The sequence below is a fragment of the Nerophis lumbriciformis genome, linkage group LG28 (assembly GCF_033978685.3).
Source record: "Nerophis lumbriciformis linkage group LG28, RoL_Nlum_v2.1, whole genome shotgun sequence".
Lineage (NCBI taxonomy): Eukaryota > Metazoa > Chordata > Actinopteri > Syngnathiformes > Syngnathidae > Nerophis > Nerophis lumbriciformis.
Genome location: NC_084575.2, coordinates 10,829,766 through 10,846,086, shown reverse-complemented (window position 1 = coordinate 10,846,086; position 16,321 = coordinate 10,829,766). Strand labels below are relative to the sequence as shown.

Below are 16,321 nucleotides of genomic sequence, written 5' to 3'. Positions count from 1 at the left end.
CCTTTTGAATGCAATTACTGAAATAAATCAAGTTTTTCAAAATATTCTAATTTACTGGCTTTTACCTGTATGTATGTACTGTATTTTCGTATGTATGCTCTGTATTTTTGTATGTTTGTTGGAGCGTATGTACTTAATTATGTGGGTAAGTACCAATGTGTGCGCATATGTATGTATTAATAAATGAATATACGTATGTGTGTATATATATGTATGTATGTGAGTACGTATGTGCATTTGTATGTACAATATATTTGTCTGTTGTTTGTGTGTTAATAAGTTGTGTTATGTTTTGTGTTTCGTGTGCCAAACTATTTAGTTTTAGTTAAAAAAATAAATTGTTGTCATGTTTGATGTATTTGATTACAATCAAACTTCTCATGATAAGATACAAAAAATGTGCCAAAATAATCAATGTTACTTTGTAGCCTGTGCCTGGTTGACACCTTTATGGGACTGAAAAGCACATAAAATATGCTCAAGATTGGTTGAAAAACTAAATGTTCATGCAACAATTGATGAACTGTCTATTAATCATTGATCGTTTGTCTAATTACCTTTGAAAGTATTTTGAGCACAACCCACAGGGGACGCCACACACGCCATGTGGTTCTATTCATGTAGAAATGAATGTACTTGTGTGTCTTTTCCCCCAGGGGAGCGTTCTCTGAGGTGCTTCTAGCGGAGGAGAAGAGGACCCAGAGGCTGGTGGCCATCAAGTGCATCCCCAAGAAAGCGCTGGAAGGCAAAGAGAACAACATCGAGAACGAAATCGCGGTTCTGCACAGGTGAGCCTCGCCGTCCACACGCGGGGTCAACACGACTTGATACACCGTGTCAATGGAAACACTCGGATTGTGCACCGGAAATGTCAGGAGTAAAGAAGATCGGCCTATTTTTAGTGTCCCTGTTGCCGGGGCAACAGCACACAGAGGCGGAGATGGAGTTCCCTGCAGCAGTGCATTGGAGGGGAGGAAGAGGGGCAAGGGAGGGAGGAGGGGGGATGGGGAGGGAATATGGACTCAAATGTGGAGTCACTATTAAGCATATAAAGGAGCACGGAGTGCGATCAGGCAAAAACAGACAAAAAAACCCCAACAATGTGGGAAAAGATGCTTATCCTGCAAAATCATCCATCATTTCCCTCCGTCTTAAAGTGACAGCGCACATTTTGTTGACAGAGATGCTCTGTTGAAAATTCACACTGACTGCATGTTTTACTCATAGCCTCCTTTTCCCCTGCAAGACATTCTCAAGGAAACATACAGTACAATGTGTACTGTATACCGTATATTGTATGCAGCAGTAATATCGCCATCTGCGGGCTACTTCACAGCACTGAAAGCAATCGTTCCGTCTTTCTTCCGCAGAATCAAGCACCCCAACATCGTCTCGCTGGAGGACATCTTTGAAAGTGCATCTCATCTCTACCTGGTCATGCAGCTGTGAGTTGGGCTTGAAATGCGTGCCTATTGTTGCACAGTGATGCCACACTCTTACGTCACACACACCGCGCACTCTTTAGAGTCTGTAAAATATTGAAACCTTACAGCGGCAGAAACAGAAACCGAACCACACTGGGTAGCTGAAGCTGGTGTAGATAAATGCTTGGACACACATTCCTAATTGGTGCTAACTCAGCGGCCATTTTTCGAAATGTTAGCTTCATGTGTCACGTCCTACTTAAACACGTAACCCTTTAAATGCAAAATTTGCATGGTTAGGTGATGGTTTGGGGTGCCATGTCATCTGCTGGTGTCGGTCCACTCTGTTTCCTGAGATCCAGGGTCAACGCAGCCGTCTACCAGCAAGTTTTAGAGCACTTCATGCTTCCTGCTGCTGACCTGCTCTATGGAGATGGAGATTTCAAGTTCCAACAGGACTTGGCGCCTGCACACAGCGCAAAATCTACCCGTGCCTGGTTTACGGACCATGGTATTTCTGTTCTAAATTGGCCCGCCAACTCCCCTGACCTTAGCCCCATAGAAAATCTGTGGGGTATTGTGAAAAGGAAGATGCAGAATGCCAGACCCAAAAACGCAGAAGAGTTGAAGGCCACTATCAGAGCAACCTGGGCTCTCATAACACCTGAGCAGTGCCAGAAACTCATCGACTCCATGCCACGCCGCATTAACGCAGTAATTGAGGCAAAAGGAGCTCCAACCAAGTATTGAGTATTGTACATGCTCATATTTTTCATTTTCATACTTTTCAGTTGGCCAACATTTCTAAAAATCCCTTTTTTGTATTAGCCTTAAGTAATATTCTAATTTTGTGACACACGGAATTTTGGATTTTCATTTGTTGCCACTTCAAATCATCAAAATTAAATGAAATAAACATTTGAATGCATCAGTCTGTGTGCAATGAATAAATATAATGTACAAGTTACACCTTTTGAATGCAATTACTGAAATAAATCAAGTTTTTCAAAATATTCTAATTTACTGGCTTTTACCTGTATATACTCTATTAGCCACAACACAACCAGGCTTATATTTAATATGCCACAAATTAATCACGCATAACAAACACCTCCCCCTCCTGTCCATATAACCCGCCAATACAACTCAAACACCTGCACAACACACTCAATCCCACAGCCCAAAGTACCGTTCACCTCCCCAAAGTTCATACAGCACATATATTTCCCCAAAGTCCCCAAAGTTACGTACGTGACATGCACATAGCGGCACGCACGTACGGGCAAGCGATCAAATGTTTGGAAGCCGCAGCTGCATGCGTACTTACGGTACCGCGTCTGTGTATCCAACTCAAAGTCCTCCTGGTAAGAGTCTCTGTTGTCCCAGTTCTCCACAGGCCAATGGTAAAGCTTGACTGTCATCTTTCAGGAATGTAAACAATGAAACACCGGCTGTGTTTGTGTTGCTGCAGTCGGCCGCAATACACCGCTTCCCACCTACAGCTTTCTTCTTTGCTGTCTCCATTGTTCATTGAACAAATTGCAAAAGATTCACCAACACAGATGTCCAGAACACTGTGGAATTTTGCGATGATAACAGACGACTTAATAGCTGGCCACCATGCTGTCCCAAAATGTCCTCTACAATCCGTGACGTCACGCGCAGGCGTCATCATACCGAGACGTTTTCAGCAAGATATTTCGCGCGAAATTTAAAATTGCACTTTAGTAAGCATCATTGATATATAAACTATCAGACTGCGTGATCGGTAGTAGTGGGTTTCAGTAGGCCTTTAGAAAATCTTTATTGTCCCCGAGGGGCAATTTGGTTGCAGCAGTAGTCATTAAAAACAAGGTACTACAGTAAAAACAAGGTACAACAGTAAAAACAAGGTACACATACATAAAATACATACACCATACAAACCATCATGAAGGCATTAAGCTAAAAACTAAAAACATTTGTAATACAATAAAAACTAATCATCACACGTCACTTCCCACTAAAGTGACTGCATAGCAGCTAAGCTTGTTTAAGAAGCTCATTTATAATGTCAACAGCTGAGGGAACAAAGGATCTTATGTATCTGTTGTTTTTGGCCTTCCTATTACTAGGGGCGTACCTGCATCCTGAGGGCAAGAGTCTAAACCAGTGGTTCTTAACCTTGTTGGATGTACCGAACCCCACCAATTTCATATGCGCATTCACCGAACCCTTCTTTAGTGAAAAATAATATATATATTTTTTTCAAATTCAAGACAAAGTAATATGTTTTTGGTAACACTTTAGTATGGGGAACATATTCTAAGTAAAAAACAAACTTAATTCTGAGTTTTTTGGACACTAGGGAAACATATTGTAAGTAAAAAAGACTTAATTTAGAGTTATTTGGTTAGGGTTAGGGCCAGGGTCAGAGGGTTAGGGTTATAATAAGGCCATGCCGAATAAGAAATTAATAAGTACTTAGTAATGACTAGTTAAGAGCCAATATGTTACTAATTTGCATGTTAATAAGCAACTAATTAATGGTGAATATGTTCCCCATACTAAAGTGTTACCATGTTTTTTTACTGGTGCATAAAATGAACCGTGCATGAACATCACCTTGTTCAAACAACAAAACCAACACAGTGCATAAACTCACAACAAATTACACACCTGCAAATCAGTCAGCTGTTGCCGTATCCGTAATACGCCGATAGGGAGAAGTTTGTATTTACACGATGAGTCGGGTGTGTTTTGACCTCCACCGAACCCCTGAGGCCGACTCACCGAACCCCTAGGGTTTGATCGAACCCAGGTTAAGAACCACTGGTCTAAACTCTGGGAAGAGAGGGTGCTGAGGGTTGACCAGAATGGCCTTGGCCTTCTGGATGACTTTGGCCTGATAGATCTGGTTCAGGGGGTTCAAGGTAGTGCCTATGGTCTTTTGGCACACCTTGATTATACCACCTAGTCTGTTTTTATTGGCCACACTGAGGTTACCAACCCAGGAAGTGATAGAATAAGTTAAAATAGACTTGATACAAGATGAATAGAACATCCTCATCAGTGTCCTATCAACCTGAAAGCCCCTCAGTTTCCTCAAGAAAAACAGCCTCTGATTGGCCTTCTTGCAAATACGGTCAGTGTTGGCGTCAAAGGTCAATTTGTTGTCTAAAATTGTACCGAGATACTTGTATTCACTGACTGTCTCAACAGCAGAGCCATTAAAGAGAATGGGTGCTTTGGCAGGAGGATCACGGCGAAAGTCAATGAATGAGAGTGCCAAGCAATGAGCTAAAACCACAGCTCACGCCTAATGCGTACGGGAGTGAGGTTTCTCACAGCTACACTTGCAATCAGGTACAGGGGCGCCGAAAAGGGGGGGGTAAAGGAGACGGATTCTAGGGGCCCCATGATGATGACATTATAATACAGAAAAAATAATGACACTGTGTTGGGGGCCCTGTAAAGATTATTTTCATGGGGCCCAAAATCCCTAGCGGCGCCCCTGATCAGGTATATCAAACACCAAATGTTGGCAGCTCTGCAACGCTCCTTCCGCCCCTGAGCTAGTATTTATATTCAAGGCATAAATTACAGTGGGAATTACAGTGGAAGTTCCTCAACGCTCTGTTCCCAAGCCACTACTTTCCAGAACAGAGCCCTGAGAAGCACCACACACCTGTTTTATCCTTGAGCACCACACCAATTGCAGATGTTAAACCTGTCGACATGCTTAATGCTTCAAACAGAAGAGCCAGAGAACAGAGCCTTGAGGACCAATAATGACAAGCGGAAGTTCCAAAACTCAACCAAAATCAACCAAAACTGAAAGCTCTTAAGTCAATCATTCAATCAATCGATCAAAGTTTACATATATAGCCCTTAATCACAAATGTCTCAGAGGGTTGCACAAGCCACAACGACATCCTCGGCTCAGATCCCATATCAGGGCAAGAAAAAAACTTGACCCAATGGGAACAACGTGAAACCCTGGAAGGCACCGCCGATGTGGGTTATAGAAGCGAGCACAAAGGAAGGGTGAGACGTTGGAGCAGACGGAAGCCGAGAGAGTGAGGTTAATGTTATCAAGTTAACTCTATAAATGTGGAACTTGGAGCCAAGCTACAAACCCCGTTTCCATATGAGTTGGGAAATTGTGTTAGATGTGAATATAAACGGAATACAATGATTTGCAAATCCTTTTCAACCCATATTCAATTGAATGCACTGCAAAGACAAGATATTTGATGTTCAAACTCATAAACTTTTTTTTTTGTGCAAATAATAATTAACTTAGAATTTCGTGGCTGCAACATGTGCCAAAGTAGTTGGGAAAGGGCATGTTCACCACTGTGTTACATGACCTTTCCTTTTAACAACACCCTGTAAACGTTTGGGAACTGAGGAGACACATTTTTTAAGCTTCTCAGGTGGAATTATTTCCCATTCTTGCTTGATGTACATCTTAAGTTGTTCATCAGTCCGGGGGTCTCCGTTGTGGTATTTTAGGCTTCATAATGCGCCACACATTTTCAATGGGAGACAGGTCTGGACTACAGGCAGGCCAGTCTAGTACCCGCACTCTTTTACTATGAAGCCACGTTGATGTAACACGTGGCTTGGCATTGTCTTGCTGAAATAAGCAGGGGCGTCCATGGTAACGTTGCTTGGATGGCAACATATGTTGCTCCAAAACCTGTATGTACCTTTCAGCATTAATGGCGCCTTCACAGATGTGTAAGTTACCCATGTCTTGGGCACTAATACACCCCCATACCATCACAGATGCTGGCTTTTCAACTTTGCGCCTATAACAATCCGGATGGTTCTTTTCCTCTTTGGTCCTGAGGACACGACGTCCACAGTTTCCAAAAACAATTTGAAATGTGGACTCGTCAGACCACAAAACACTTTTCCACTTTGTATCAGTCCATCTTAGAACGAGCTCAGGCCCAGCGAAGCCGACGGCGTTTCTGGGTGTTGTTGATCAACGGTTTTCGCCTTGCATAGGATAGTTTTAACTTGCATTTACAGATGTAGCGACCAACTGTAGTTACTGACAGTGGGTTTCTGAAGTGTTCCTGAGCCCATGTGGTGATATCCTTTACACACTGATGTCGCTTGTTGATACAGTACAGCCTGAGAGATCGAAGGTCACGGACTTAGCTGCTTACGTGCAGTGATTTCTCCAGATTCTCTGAACCCTTTGATGATATTACGGACTGTAGATGGTGAAATCCCTAAATTCTTTGCAATAGCTGGTTGATAAAGGTTTTTCTTAAACTGTTCAACAATTTGCTCACGCATTTGTTGACAAAGTGGTGACCCTCGCCCCATCCTTGTTTGTGAATGACTGAGCATTTCATGGAATCTACTTTTATACCCAATCATGGCACCCACCTGTTCCCAATTTGCCTGTTCATCTGTGGGATGTTCCAAATAAGTGTTTGATGAGCATTCCTCAACTTTATCAGTATTTATTGCCACCTTTCCCAACTTCTATGTCACGTGTTGCTGGCATCAAATTCTAAAGTTAATGATTGCTTGCAAAAAAAAAAAGTTTATAAGTTCGAACATCAAATATGTTGTCTTTGTAGCATATTCTACTGAATATGGGTTGAAAATGATTTGCAAATCATTGCATTCCGTTTATATTTACATCTAACACAATTTCCCAACTCATATGGAAACGGGGTTGGTACAACAGAGCTCAGCTGGTAACTTGTAAGGAGCCGCAGATGCCTGGTGTGACGTCATAGGTCAACAGGAAAATCATACATTAATGCGTGCTGAATGGAAAAAGGTATCTCCCCAGTGTACGGGAGGCACATGGCGTATGACCAATAGTCACATGACATTTAAAAGTTATCATTTAAGAAAGCAGACTAATTTAGTGCATAGAAACATAATGACCTGGAGTCGCTCTATTCTGCCTATAAAGAGCTTCAAAACACAGCTAAACACTTCCATCAAGATTTTATACACACACTGTAAGTATATATGTAATATAGTAACAGGCACATTCATAATAACATTTAACATTTACGTATTTTTCTCATTTTTAAACATACGGCGGCGCATTCATTTCACAAACACATCACAACGTTGACTTTTTCCTTCATCTATAACACTGACTATAACTCGTGCTGACTTCATGAGGGACAACAAACATAACTAAAATTCGCAATTCTGGTAGGAATTGCATGGGAATGCCCTATGTGCGCAAGCTGCCGAACTGCCGATACGTGTTGGCGGAACTGAAATGCTTGATTTTCCAGATTGAGTGGAGTGTGTGGATGTTCAAACGGTTCGAATTGGTTGAGAAATGTGGTGTCAGAGTTTGTTGGTGACGAACCCCAAGGTGCAGAGATGACGGCAGGCATTGAGCGAGAAAACATGATTTAATTAAATACTATGGCAAAAAAACAAACAAAAGGGTAACAACAAAAGGCGCGCACAAGGCGGAGAACAAACTTGGCTATGAACTAAAATAGCAAAAATGCTAACTGTGGACAAGAAACAAAAACACTTACTGTGACACGAAGGAGCAGAGTGAACAAAAGTAAACAGAGCTACAAGTAGTGACAACAAGTATTAGCGACAATGACAGTAATCCAGCAGTGACTGGAGGGTAGGGCAGGTATAAATAGCAGCTGGCTGATTGACACCAGGTGTGGCCAGGTGCCAATCAGCCACAGCTGAGGGGACACAGCACTCAGGGAGACAAGTAGGAAATAACCAAAATAAGAGCGCCGACAGGAAATCAAGACAAACAGAGGAAAAACTCAAAACATAACTAAACTGTCAGTGACAAACCTGACAGTTTCCATTTTCAATGGAGGGAAATTACTGGTAATTCCTGGTAATGAGGGATCTGGGGAACATTCTGTCTTGAATATCCAGGGTGAGTGGAGTGTGTGGATTTTGGAACGGTTGAAATCGGATGACAAATGTGGGATATGCAGTAGATTGGATATTTCCCATTCATTATAATTGGGGAGAAAATTCTGGGAAAACCGGGAATTTTGGCAAAGAGAGAACGTGTTTTGTCTTCGATATATGGGAAGAGCATTGTGGATGGACGGTTTAAAAAATTTGAAACATTTGGAGAATTTAGGGCATTGTAGAACTAAGAATGCGTCCATTCATTTGAATGGGGATTCCCTGGAAATTTGGGAACCTCCGAAAAACTGGGAATGTTTTAAAATATTGATACTAGCACAATTGTCCAAGATAATATGAATGGATTGTTGTTGGAATTTTTCGAATCGGTTGAAAAATGTTGACGTAGTAACAGTTTGGATTGAGAATGGGTATTTCGGAATTCCTGGAATTCCGGGAAAACCGGGAATTTGTATGAGAAAAAATTTATAACTTTTGTATTCCAAACTAAGAGAAATGTTTTGAAGGTGCAATGGTCAAAAACGATTGAAAAATGTGGACTGTGAAAACTTTCCAGAATGAGGGAGAAAAAAAAGGGTTTTGGAAGACCGGGAATTTTTCGGAATTTGGAAAATGGTTGTTTGATTGTCAAAGGTGAGTGGAGTGTGTGGATGGTGGGAATTGTGCATGTTCGAAAATGGCCCATTCATTTTCAATGGGAAAAAAGTCCTAAAACACCAGGAATTTGGGGTAATCTGGGATTATGTAATTTTCACAATTCCAGGATAAGATGAATGTTTTGATACTAGAACGGTTCTGATCGGAAGAAAACTGAAAGTTTTTGGGCGGAATAATAATAAATAGATGACATTTTGTTGTAGAATACTATATGTGCATTCACACAATAAAACAATCACTTACTGTATAATATCTGCTCTCACTGGGATACCAACTGTTAGGATGTTGATATACAGGTAAAAGCCAGTAAATTAGAATATTTTGAAAAACTTGATTTATTTCAGTAATTGCATTCAAAAGGTGTAACTTGTACATTATATTTATTCATTGCACACAGACTGATGCATTCAAATGTTTATTTCATTTAATTTTGATGATTTGAAGTGGCAACAAATGAAAATCCAAAATTCCGTGTGTCACAAAATTAGAATATTACTTAAGGCTAATACAAAAAAGGGATTTTTAGAAATGTTGGCCAACTGAAAAGTATGAAAATGAAAAATATGAGCATGTCCAATACTCAATACTTGGTTGGAGCTCCTTTTGCCTCAATTACTGCGTTAATGCGGCGTGGCATGGAGTCGATGAGTTTCTGGCACTGCTCAGGTGTTATGAGAGCCCAGGTTGCTCTGATAGTGGCCTTCAACTCTTCTGCGTTTTTGGGTCTGGCATTCTGCATCTTCCTTTTCACAATACCCCACAGATTTTCTATGGGGCTAAGGTCAGGGGAGTTGGCGGGCCAATTTAGAACAGAAATACCATGGTCCGTAAACCAGGCACGGGTAGATTTTGCGCTGTGTGCAGGCGCCAAGTCCTGTTGGAACTTGAAATCTCCATCTCCATAGAGCAGGTCAGCAGCAGGAAGCATGAAGTGCTCTAAAACTTGCTGGTAGACGGCTGCGCTGACCCTGGATCTCAGGAAACAGAGTGGACCGACACCAGCAGATGACATGGCACCCCAAACCATCACCCAACCATGCAAATGTTGCATTTCCTTTGGAAATCGAGGTCCCAGAGTCTGGAGGAAGACAGGAGAGGCACAGGATCCACGTTGCCTGAAGTCTAGTGTAAAGTTTCCACCATCAGTGATGGTTTGGGGTGCCATGTCATCTGCTGGTGTCGGTCCACTCTGTTTCCTGAGATCCAGGATCAACGCAGCCGTCTACCAGCAAGTTTTAGAGCACTTCATGCTTCCTGCTGCTGACCTGCTCTATGGAGATGGAGATTTCAAGTTCCAACAGGACTTGGCGCCTGCACACAGCGCAAAATCTACCCGTGCCTGGTTTACGGACCATGGTATTTCTGTTCTAAATTGGCCCGCCAACTCCCCTGACCTTAGCCCCATAGAAAATCTGTGGGGTTTTGTGAAAAGGAAGATGCAGAATGCCAGACCCAAAAACGCAGAAGAGTTGAAGGCCACTATCAGAGCAACCTGGGCTCTCATAACACCTGAGCAGTGCCAGAAACTCATCGACTCCATGCCACGCCGCATTAACGCAGTAATTGAGGCAAAAGGAGCTCCAACCAAGTATTGAGTGTTGTACATGCTCATATTTTTCATTTTCATACTTTTCAGTTGGCCAACATTTCTAAAAATCCCTTTTTTGTATTAGCCTTAAGTAATATTCTAATTTTGTGACACACGGAATTTTGGATTTTCATTTGTTGCCACTTCAAATCATCAAAATTAAATGAAATAAACATTTGAATGCATCAGTCTGTGTGCAATGAATAAATATAATGTACAAGTTACACCTTTTGAATGCAATTACTGAAATAAATCAAGTTTTTCAAAATATTCTAATTTACTGGCTTTTACCTGTATTCCCATTTAGATGAAGAATGACTCATAATCCTCACAAAAGATTACAAAAAGAAGGGTGGTGCAAACCAGCGTCTTTCGCGTGTCTTTTTTGTAATCTCCGGGTATTAATTTATTAATTACTAATTTCTCAGTTCATGTGCTCATCATTTTACTATCAAGGTGAAAGGCATGATTTACAATCTAAAATAAACTTCACCAGCTCTGAGGTGAGAAAGCAGCTCACCAGCAGATGATGTTAATGCAGCATAAAGTTAAAGTTAAAGTACCACTGATAGTCACACACACACACACACTAGGTGGTGAAATTACCCTCTGCATTTGACCCATCCCCTTGTTCCATGTCCTGGGAAGTGAGGGGAATAGTGAGCAGCAGCGGTGGCCGCGCTCGGGAATCAATTTGGTGATTTAACCCCCAATTCCAACCCTTGATGCTGAGTGCCAAGCTTGTAGGTAATGGGTCCCATTTTTATAGTCTTTGGTATGACTCGGCCGGGGTTTGAACTCACGACCTTCCGATCTCAGGGCGGACACTCTAACCACAAGGCCACCTGCTCAGTTAAGGAAGTTGCTAAGGAAGTCAATCAAAGTCTGATCAATGTGGGTCCTTAACGTTAGCGCTTTTAATAACAACATCGCTAATACTACTTAATATTCTGGTCACAAAATGCAAAAGGAGTATTGTTGGTGCTTTTTGGATGTTTATTTATTGGGTTTTATGGTCGGAATAAACGCAATTACACCATGGCTCCATTGTAAGCAGATTTTTATTTACACATTTAAAAAAAAAAGACAAATGTGTTCTTGTCTCTCATAATGTTTGTGAATAATAGGCAAAATACCCCAAAAAAGTGTAGTTTCCCTTTAAAGCTTCTTTACCAAGTTGAATACAAGTGGTTCAAGAGCAGAGCCTTTAGGACAGTGGTTCTTAACCTTGTTGGAGGTACCGAACCCCACCAGTTTCATATGCGCATTCATCGAACCCTTCTTTAGTGAAAAATAAAATGTGGTTTTTTTCAAATTCAAGACAAAGTTATATGTTTTTGGTAACACTTTAGTATGGGGAACATATTCTAAGTAACAAAGACTTCATTTAGAGTTATTTGGACACTAGGGGAACATATTCTAAGTAACAAAGATTACATTTAGAGTTATTTGTTAGGGTCAGGGTTAGAGGGTTAGGGTTATAATAAGGCCATGCCGAATAAGGCATTAATAAGTACTTAATAATGACTAGTTAAGAGCCAATATGTTACTAATTTGCATGTTAACAAGCAACTAATTAATGGTGAATATGTTCCCCATACTAAAGTGTTTCTATGTTTTTTTACTGGTGCATGAACCAACAGAGCATGAACTCACAACAAATTACACACCTGCAAATCAGTGTGACTTCTGCTGTTGCTGTATCCGTAATACGCCGATAGGGAGAAGTTTTTATTTACACGATGTGTCGGGTGTGTCTCGACCTCCGCCGAACCCCTGAGCCTGACTCACCGAACTCCTAGGGTTCGAACGAACCCAGGTTAAGAACCACTGCTTTAGGAACTCTACTTGTCATTTTGCCTTTGCCATCGACACAAGCTGTCCAAGTCGGTGGTGTAATATTTCGCCATCTTTTGATCCTTTCACGTACTTCGAACTCGACGTAAAAACGCAACACGGAATTGTTTCCTAGCTTTTTTGTTTCTCTCTTGCCTTGCTCAGAGTATCAGGTGGCGAGCTATTTGACAGGATCGTGGAGAAGGGTTTCTACACGGAGAGAGACGCCAGCCAGCTCATCCGACAGATCTTGGACGCGGTCAAATATCTTCACGATATGGGCATCGTGCACAGAGACCTGAAGGTAGGGAAGGGAAGAAAAACATGCACCGTCCACATTTTGTCCCTTCCTTTAACTGCTGCGTTTGTGTAGCCGGAAAACTTGCTGTATTACAGCATGGATGAAGACTCCGAGATCATGATCAGTGACTTTGGTTTGTCCAAGATCGAAGGAACCGGCAGCGTCATGTCCACGGCATGCGGTACTCCCGGATATGTGGGTGAGCTTTCTTTTGTCTTTGGTACGCTCGGCACTTTCTAGCTCAGCTGACTTCCTCTCATACGCGTCGGCTTGTAAGAGCCTCTCATCCCATACTCACTCAAGTACACGTACTACTACATGACCCACGGAGTACTCTCGTAGTACCACTTGACCCAGCAGATCAACATGTTTGTTGTGTGCACGTCACAGCTCCAGAGGTGCTCGCTCAGAAGCCGTACAGCAAAGCAGTGGATTGTTGGTCCATTGGAGTCATTTCTTACATTTTGTGAGTCCATATTTCTATTAAAATTAACCATCAAGCATATGTATGCTAACATCTCTTATGTCTTACTCTGTGTATGTCTTACTTATAAGTATGCTCGCATGTCTTACACAGCCTTTGGAGCATTGCCCACAGGAGGCGCTAACATGTCATTTAGAAATGTAAAATATATTGGGTATTTTTCTATTTGTTAATATATTTCAATGACACACTTTCAGATTGTGCGGCTATCCTCCGTTTTACGACGAGAACGACGCCAAGTTGTTTGAGCAGATCCTGAAAGCGGAATATGAATTTGACTCTCCTTACTGGGACGACATCTCTGATTCAGGTAGAACTGAAATCAATAATCAAAAGTGTTGAGGATCATAAGTATAATACGTTTCTTTTGTAGCCAAAGACTTCATCTGCCACATGATGGAGAAAGATCCAGTGAAGAGATCCTCGTGTGAGCTGGCACTGCAGCATCCATGGTAGTAAAGTAATAAAGTACTACTCGTCTTACGTGCAGGAAATATTACATGATAACTTTAAAATACTGAAGTACACATCTTGCGTATAGGAAATATTACATGATAACTTTTAAGTATTAAAGTATAGGTCTTACATATGCTCCAATGGGCTCACCACTCATAGAGGGTTGGGGGCATTGAAGTCGTGTGCAGTGTGAGCTGGGTGGCAGTCGAAGGCAGGGCACTTGGCGGTCCAATCCTCCGCTACAGAAACGAGCTCTTGGGACCTCACCTTGCTGGGGGGGGAAGCAGCCTGAGCTGGTGTGCGAGGTAGAAGTTCCGGTTGGATCAAGTCGGACTCATTTCAACGCACAGCAAAGGTTTTGGAACCAGTCCTTTTGAGGGGGACTGGACTCTAGAGTTGCAAGCAGTGAGAGGTGACGGGCTGGGGGTGGCAAAATGTATGTCTCTGCGGCTCAAAGCCTGTACGTAGGAGTTACCCCCATTAGACAAGAGGGTAGCTTCCCTCTGCCTTCGGTGGGGGAACGGGTCCTGACTGTTGTTTGCGCTTACGCACCAAACAGCAGCTCAGAGTACCCACCCCAATCATTGGTACTTTAACTTTAACTTTAACTTTTTGGATTACCTCGAGGGAGTACTGGAGAGTGCTCCCCCAGTTGATTCCTTTGTTCTGCTGGGGCTCTTCAACGCTCACATTGGCAACGACAGTGAAATCTGGAGAGGCCTAATTGGTAGGAATGGAATCCCTCATCTCAACCAGAGTGGTGTTTTGTTACTGGACATTTGTGCTCGTCACAGATTGTCCATAACAAACACAATGTTCAAACACAAGGGTGTCCATATGTGCAGTTGGCACCAGGACACCATAGGCCACAGTTCCATGATCGACTTTGTTGTTGTGTCATTGGATTTGTGGTCTCATGTTTTGGACACTCAGGTGAAGAGAGGGGCGGAGCTTTCAACCAATCACCTGGTGGTGAGTTGGCTCCAATGTTTGGGAGGATGCCGGTCAGACCTGCCAGGCCCAAATGCAGAGTGAGGGTCTACTGGGAACATCTAGCAGAGTCTCCCGTCAGTTTCAGTTCTCACCTCCGGAAGAACTTTGACTATGTCACGAGGGGGGCGCTGGACATTGAGTCCGAGTGGATTATTTTCCGTACCTCTATTGTTGAGGCAGCCAATCGTAGCTGTGACCGCAAAGGTGGTTGGTGCCTATCGTGGCGGCAAACCCAGAATCCACTGGTCGACACCAGCGGTGAGGGATGCCGTCAAGCTGAAGAAGGCGTCTTAACGGGTCATTTTGGCTCAAGGGACCCCATAGGCAGCGGACAGACACAGATAGGCCAAGCGGCGCATGGCTTTGGCAGTCGCAGAGGCAAAAACTCAGACATCGGTGGAGTTTGGGTAAGCCATGGAAAATGACTTCCGGACGGCTTTGAAGAGATTCTGGACCACCATCCGCCGCCTCAGGAGGGGGAAGCAGTTCACTGTCAACACCATGTATAGTGGGGACGGTGTGCTGCTGATCTTGACTTGGGATGTTGTGGATCGGTGGAGGGAATACTTCGAAGACCTCCTGAATCCCACCTACACGTCTTCCTATAAGTGCCTGGGGAATTTGTGGTGGGCTCTCCTATTTCTGGGGCTGAGGTTTCCGAAGTAGTTAGAGAGCTCATTGGTGGCAGGGCTTCGAGGGTGGATGAGATCCACCCGGAGTCCCTAAGGCTGTAGATGCTGTAGGGCTGTCTTGGTTGACGAGACTCTGCAACGTTACATGGAAGTACTACTCGTCTTACGTACAATAAATATTGCATGATAGCTTTAAAAACTGACGTACAGGAAATATTACCTGATAACTTTCAAGTACTGAAATACACGTCATACGTTCAGCAAATATTACATGACAACTTTCAAGTACTGAAGTACGTGTCTTATGTACAGAAAATATTACATGATAACTTTTATCTAACTTGGACACTGATTTGACAGTCTAATATAAAGAATTTATATTTGTGAAGAACAAAAGTGTGTCTCAATACACATAGTACATGTAGAATGCTGCAGAATTATTAATAGTGTAGAATTTGTGGGACACAGCTCTGAACAATACAGAATGTATTGCATGTAGTCCTGCAGAATGAATGAGAGTATGACAGTTTATTACCTATACTACAGTACTTATACTTGTCAAAACGTGGACTATGAGGCATGTTTACCCGTGGTGCAAATCAACTTGACTGGACATGGCTTGAAGGTAATTCATGTTTAATCTTTGACTATAAAAAGAACAAACAAAAGGCGCGCACAAGGCGGAGACACAAACTTAGCGTATACTACAAAACTAACACATGGACAGAACCTATGGACATAAAACCAAGAAAACACTTACTGTGACGTGAAAAACGAGAATGGAACAATGGCATGGAATGAGCATAAACAGAGTGTCAAAAAGAGTAATGTCGCCAGGTCGACTACCTGGCAACTACCGGCTTAAATAATAAAGACATGATTAGTGACAGGTGCATGAGTCAGAAGACATGACAGGTGAAACTAATAAGTTGACATGGTAACCAAAACAAGGGAGCGTAAACAGGAACTAAAAGAGTCCAAAAACCAACAGAACATAACCAAACAAAACATGACCACAGAACATGACAATACTAGAGTACTTATACGACAGTACTTGAT

General features: G+C 42.4%; 1 protein-coding gene across 1 annotated transcript in view; it reads left to right on the top strand.

The window, feature by feature from the left end:
• Window positions 1-16,321, top strand: part of camk1a (calcium/calmodulin-dependent protein kinase Ia) — a 59,756-nt gene that overhangs the window by 34,029 nt on the left and 9,406 nt on the right. Inside the window, exons 3-9 of the mRNA XM_061923582.1 lie at window positions 657-788; window positions 1,371-1,445; window positions 12,562-12,700; window positions 12,770-12,896; window positions 13,088-13,163; window positions 13,379-13,491; window positions 13,555-13,633. Coding sequence (XP_061779566.1) covers window positions 657-788; window positions 1,371-1,445; window positions 12,562-12,700; window positions 12,770-12,896; window positions 13,088-13,163; window positions 13,379-13,491; window positions 13,555-13,633 — 741 coding nt within the window. The remainder of the gene's footprint in view (window positions 1-656; window positions 789-1,370; window positions 1,446-12,561; window positions 12,701-12,769; window positions 12,897-13,087; window positions 13,164-13,378; window positions 13,492-13,554; window positions 13,634-16,321) is intronic.